The sequence below is a fragment of the Chelonia mydas genome, chromosome 1 (genome assembly GCF_015237465.2).
Source record: "Chelonia mydas isolate rCheMyd1 chromosome 1, rCheMyd1.pri.v2, whole genome shotgun sequence".
NCBI lineage: Eukaryota > Metazoa > Chordata > Testudines > Cheloniidae > Chelonia > Chelonia mydas.
In genome coordinates, this window is record NC_057849.1 from 215,361,748 (window position 1) to 215,368,364 (window position 6,617).

Sequence of the window (6,617 nt, forward strand, 5' to 3'; positions counted from 1 at the left end):
ATAGCGACAGTACCCGGTACAGCTCAGACACAGCAGGGGAGAACAGACTTTTGGGTATCCGTTTTTACAATTAAATTTTGCAAATGGTGTTTGTAAACTATCCAAATTGAGCTCTCATTTTTTTCACTCCCCCCCCCCATCCCCCTCGCCCTTCTATCCTCTCCTCCTCCTCCCCCCAATCCATAGCCACTCCCCTCCAATCAACTTACTTTTAACATGACAATGGCCTTGAAAATTCTCTCTAATCAAGGCAAAGTTAGGAAGGACATAAATCTACCCCCACGCTATAGGCATCTGTTTGTATGTTTGTCTGATAGAGTCTGCCCCTGTCCATCTCCACCTTGTCTTGTCGGAGATTAGGGTTTTATTTTGGGGTAACGTCCCCCAAACACAAACATCCATGAGTGCCCACCTGGCAATGCCCCCCTACCAGCCTTACCCAGCCGGGGTAGGAACTGGAATAAGGTATGGAGACTACTACTGGAACTGCCCAGGGGAGATGGACAATGTCCCCCACAAAGAGGCAGCAGATGCTGATGTCCCGGTCCCAGAGCCAGAGCCAGAGGAGAAGACCCTCCGTAACCCAGGTAGGCCAACTTTGGAATGACTGAAGGAAACTCCAGGAAAAGTGGTGGTGGTTATTATTATTATCAGTCTTGCTGTCTGAAATGACTCAACAAGGGGCGGGTGTGGGAGAGCTCATCTCGACAGCTGTCCTCTAGCTCCATAGCCAAGTGACCTCCCCCTCTCCCCAAAAGACGCTGCTGCCTTGGGGGGGTTTTTTAAGGGAGGAAGAGGGAGTCCTAAACGCTGTCTGATCTGGGGGAAGAGCTGAGAGGGCATTTTATGGGGGGGGGGTCTTAAGCACCCACCCATAGGTGCAATAAGCAGTCCTGTCCGGCAGCAAGTTGGTGTGGGAGGGCGGACGCCCCCCGGAAGGGACCCAGAGCAGAACTAGAAGGAGGTTGGTCGCCAGAGCCCTTTGGGCACGTGGTGGGAAGGCTCTCGCTAAGGGCCTGATCCTGCCCTCCTGGACGCTAAGGCCATCGCTGCCTTCATGGGGGGAAGCGAGACATGTCTAAAAATCCGAGTTGGCGGGGGGCGGGGGGGTGGCGGGAGGCCTGGGGTGTGAAGGGCTGGGAGGGAGCCGCTTTCCCATGGGGGTCTGGCCCGGGATGGGAAACCAGCTCCCGGGGCCCTCTCGCCATTTGCAGCACGGGCGGCCCTGCTGGGACCAAATCCAGCCATGCAAAGTGGGGGCGCGGTGACCCCCGCCTCTGGCTCCCCAGGCGCGAGAGCCCCGTGGGGGAAGCAGGGGGAAGTACGCGGGGAAGGCGCCAGGGCACCGCGGGTGACCCAGACCCGGGAAGGGGTTGCGGGGGTGGGAGGCTCTAGCCATTGATCTGGCTCCGCTTCCGGACCGAATCAGGCCTTGCTCCCTTGCTGGGAGGGGGCAAAAGGGCCCGAGCAGGGGTGCGATCTCTGCACAGGGCTCGGCTCCCAAGGCTTGGGGGGGGGGGCAGGTAGCTCCGCGGGGGAGGCGCGGACGAGTCTGTGCCTGGCTCCTGTGGATTCCCGAGGCGCATGCAGACGCCCGGGGCGCCTCCGGATCCCCCCCCCCCGGACAACACCGAGGAGAAAAGAGCGAATTCAGGGTGTCCCCAGCCCGCAGGGAGACAATTGGCCACCCGGGAATTGCTGTGGACAGCGCCTTCCCCACGGCTGGCCTGCGTCTTGCGTCCCTGGCCTCATCCCTGGCGGCACTGCCGAGGGCACGTTCTTCCCCTGCCCTGCTCCGGCTCCAGCCCCCGCCTTGACTTCTCGTGTGAATGCCCAGCGGCTGGCGGCGTATATAATCCTAGAGCCCGCAGCGCCGGGACCCCCCGCCAGGCGTCAGCAGAGAGGGCGTCGGTTTTCCTGGCTCCTTCGCTCCCCGGTCGCGGCTGTTTGTGCGGTGTGTGGACACAGCTCGGCTGAGCCCCCCCCGTTAAGTCGTGTGCCCCTTTGCCGTTACATGCAGCCGGCCTGTTTCCCGAGCAGTGAGATCGGGCACCGTCCAGCAGCAAATCGTTATCCCTTAGGGATTAACTTCTCCTCCGCTCTCCCTTCATGGGCCACTTTCCTCTCTCCCTCCCTAGAGCTCTCTCCAGCCTCCTCCAGCTCGGGCGCACGCATGCGGTACACCCCGGACTCAGCCACCAGCCCCAACACGGAGCCCCCATCCCCGCACCCTGCGATCCGGATGGGGGGGGTGGAAAGCGGGGGAGGGGTGAAGAAGGCCAAGAGCCGCACGGCCTTCTCCCAGGAGCAGCTGCAAACCCTGCACCAGCGATTCCAGAGCCAGAAATACCTCAGCCCCCAGCAGATCCGGGAGCTGGGCTCAGCCCTGGGGCTCACATACAAGCAGGTGAACACTGAGATCTGGGTCTGTAGAGTGTTGGCATCCTAATGGCTGGGCTGCATCCCTGGGTTGAGGTGGTCTTCCAAACACGGTCGGTTTTTCAGTGGGAGATCTCCAAGGCAAGGTCAGATTCCTCACTGCCTCGCCTCTTCTGTTGTAATTTACATCTGTGCAAGGAGGCTGTGCAATGCTACCAGTGTCAGAGTTCTCCTCCTGCTCACCTGGGATTATTCATCCACTTTGCACAGGTGTTCAAGACTAAACAAGGGGCAGGCAATGAAGAGTCCGGGTCCCTCTTGTCCTATAGGTAATATTCACTATGCTCTTGGAGTCACTGCTGACCCCTTTGCCCCAGCATGAAGGCAGGGGGTGCTGTCTGCAGAGAAAGATATGGGCGATTTGGGTGTACTCTCTACTTGAGTCAGTACTGACACTAGTATAGTACCTCAGAGACTAACCAATTTATTTGAGCATAAGCTTTCGTGAGCTACAGCTAATTTCATCGATGCATCCGATGAAGTGAGCTGTAGCTCACGAAAGCTTATGCTCAGATAAATTGGTTAGTCTCTAAGGTGCCACAAGTCCTCCTTTTCTTTTTTGCCAATACAGACTAATACAGCTGTTACTCTGAAACCTAGCAGTATAGTGTCATCCTGCTGGGTGCTGTGTTGCAGAAAGTGGTGTGGGTGACTCTGATTTAGGACTGACCCATCTTTCCTACAAAAATGCAGGTTCTGACTGTGATCATGAAAGATTCTGTGGTAATTTGCAGTAGAGGTGGCTGTCCCAGTGACTGTAATTATATTTTGCCTCCCTAAATGCTCCCATTTTCAGCTGGATATAGTGGTGGTCTTCACTTCGTAAATTATTGTTTATAATTGCTCTGGCCTGCCATGTTCCAGCCCAGAGGTGGCTGCATTTCAATGCTGGGTGAAGCAATCCCTTTATGTATTGTCTAAAAAATATTTTGTGAGCTCTGTCTAAAAGGGGATTTTTATGCCCTATCTCCTATCCCCATCACCTCTAGGTAAAAACATGGTTTCAAAACCAACGAATGAAGTTTAAACGATGCCAGAAGGAAACTCAGTGGATGGAAAAAGGGACATGCCTATCCCAAGTAAGAAGAGGTTTCATTATGGGCAGTTACCAAGGGGAGCTATAATATCTATCTAATGTATACGTGTTTGCTATCCGGTTAATATGGGATGCTCATGGACTTAGTAACCAGCCCTTGCTCAGTGTTTCCAGTACAGCATTCATTCATTCTCTGTTTATTGTATCATGTAATTTAAGCTTACATTGGGGATTGAATAGATCTGGGGGAAGGAGAGCAGGACTTTCTGCTCTAGGATCTCAGGTCGGGGGACTGGCTGGATCAGAGAATGGCATATGGACACCAGTTGCAATCCAGTGAATCCAGGAGGAGCAGGGGATCATAGAATCATAGAATATCAGGGTTGGAAGGCACCTCAGGAGGGCATCTAGTCCAACCCCCTGCTCAAAGCAGGACCAATCCCCAATTTTTGCCCCATATCCCTAAATGGCCCCCTCAAGGATTGAACTCACAATCCTGGGTTTAGCAGGCCAAAGCTCAAAGCTCAAACCACTGAGCTATCCCCTCTAGGATATTGTTACTCCTATTGTGGTAGCACATAGATCCTAGGGCCCCATTGTGCACTGGCGATATATGTAACGAAAAGGTAGTCCCTTCCCCAAAAGTTTATAATCTCCTGCTTTGTGCTACTGGAGCCTCAGTACTGTTTGCTTGTACCCGTGTATTGAACCGCCTTCTCTCTCTCTCTCTCTCTCTCTCAATGGATTTCATCAGGCAGGTTACCTGGATTTGAACCCCAGTTATCACCAGGGTTGTCCAGTTAGTGCCAGCAGGAACATCCAGACTGTGACCAATGTGCATCAGAGCTATGGTAGCAGCCAGACCTATGGGAGTGGCCAGAGCCTGTACCCCTTCGTGGCTATCGAGGAGGAGGGGTTCTTTGGGAAAGCTGGGGGAGCCTGCAGCACCCAGCAGGCAATGGGCTTCTTCAGCCAGCAAAAGATGAACTTTTATCATGGCTTCCCGGCGAACATGGATTATGCCAGCATGGAGACAGAAGATGGCTACCACTTCCAGAATGCCTCTGTCAATGCAACGTCCTTCCCGGGCACAGCTGGGTACCAGCAGTACCAGCCAGCATGGCACCCTCAAGGGACGCAAAGCAACTATAACTCTTAGGCCTATCCTTTTCCTTTCCCTCTCCCACTCTTTCTTCAGTTTCTCTTATCCAGCCTCTCAGTTCTTTAGGGCCCTGATCCTGACTCCTGAGATGTGTGGAGTCCCCCAGCTCCCACTGACTCCACTGGAGGGGCTTGGCATGTTGCAGGATGATTGGGGCCTCTCTCTCCTTCTCTTCTTTAAGAGGCACCTGTCTGTGTCTGACTCAAGAGGTGCTGCATGGCTCTGAAGTTGGCTTTCCTCATATTGACCCTGGCTGGCTCCAGGAAGAGGCTCTGTATGTGTATGGAAAGCCATGTTCATACAGGGAAGTTTGTGAATGTTGGAATTGGAGATGATAGAGTCTGCACCAGTGAGTCCTTTCCCTACCCTAGTGTCCCCAGTACAGCAGTATCCCCTCTGTACACCCTTTCCCGGCCTTGGTCCAATCCATGTTTGAAATTAACTGATTTCAAATACAACACAGAATACAAAGTGTACAGTGCTCACTTTATAATATTACTTTTAATTGCAAATATTTGCACTGTAAAAAAATAAACAAAACCCAAGCATGGGGTTTTCCCTGGGTAAGATTCTTCCACCCTTCAGCAGACCCCTCACTGTTAGAAAATGTTCCTGATTATGCAACTGAAATTCCTTCCCCCCCCCCCCGCCCCTTTGTGTGTTCCCTCCCTCCACCAGCCAACCTCCATAACATTTGAACATCTAATACATCCTTCAACAGGGAACACTTCCAGCCCTGACCAGGGGCTAGATTTGGTCATCTAATCTTTAAAAAAAATCTCAGATTTACTATGATTGTAAATAACTGCAATCCCTTTTTAATTAGGACCTGAATATCTACTAAACAGTGACAAGAGACTGCCCAATCCTCAGCTGGTGCAAAGCAGCATAGCTTCATCGACATCACCATTTGCACCAGCTAAGCATCTGGACCACCACAGGGGTGAATGGAATTCAGATTCTAATTTCAATTCATTGTGTAATTAAGAGAAAGAGAGAAAGGAGATCGAGAAAGAGGAGTAGAGGAAGGAAAAGGGGAGGGATAGAAAGATGGAGAAAGTACAATGTAAGCAAATGTGGTGGATTAGGTTAATATCCTAATCCAAGAAAATTACCTGTAGTGTTTACAAAGTGGCTAACTGTGTCAGTCTGTTTAGGGTGTGCCCAAATTTCATGCTAACTGCTCTCCCTCCACATCTCCCCTGCTCTACTCTGCCAGCAGGCTCCCAGCCCAGCATGACTCTGGCTATGGCATTGCAAGTCATCAGCACTGTGAGAGCAACTGATGTCCTCAGGTATCCATCTGATTCTCTTATAGTAGTAATAATAATATCTATACATGAAGGATCCCATAGCACTTCACAAATTACAACTACAGCACCCCTGGAATGAGGCCACTCTGCGGTGGAGGGTGGCAGCCAGGCAAAAATATTCTAGTTATTTCAAACCTGATGCTTAGATCAGTTAACCTAGAAATTAGAGATGGTGGATGAGACCATTAGATCCTATCTATCCCATTCTCCCAGGGCCAGTGCAGGATTGCTCCCTACTGTTTCTTCTCCAATTCTAGTTTTAAGTGACTCTGTTAATGGGGCTTCCCTCACTTTCCTTGGGGAGACATTGCCACAGGCTAATTAGATTACTTATCTATTTCTGTATTTAAAGTGGGACGCTGTCAGCTTCTCCTGGACTCAATGTTTAAGCTTCGTGGGGAGGAGGGGGAAAGTGAGAGGTGGGAATTATAAAAACCAAACCCCAACTTGCTATAATACAATTGTTTTAATAAATGTCTTTTACATTTCAATAAAAACAGGTTTTAAAAAACTAAATTCTCCCCTGCAGTGCTGTGGAACTTAAGGTCATGCGCAACTTGCGGCTTGTGAAACTGACACAAAAAAGGAAGTGAAACAGACCAGTTCCACTGTCCCAAGCCAAGTGCAAAAAAAGTAAACAAACGACATCAATGGTGAAAATGAATGA

General features: G+C 51.3%; 1 protein-coding gene across 1 annotated transcript; it reads left to right on the forward strand.

Moving 5' to 3' along the window:
• The first annotated feature begins 238 nt into the window (after positions 1-238).
• Positions 239-6,406, forward strand: LOC102936264 (homeobox protein NANOG). The gene is made up of 4 exons (XM_027818855.3): positions 239-587; positions 2,139-2,407; positions 3,429-3,518; positions 4,230-6,406. Exons 1-4 carry the CDS (start codon positions 401-403, stop codon positions 4,632-4,634), a joined length of 951 nt encoding a protein of 316 aa, XP_027674656.2. The 5' UTR covers positions 239-400; the 3' UTR covers positions 4,635-6,406.
• Positions 6,407-6,617: the final 211 nt, after the last annotated feature.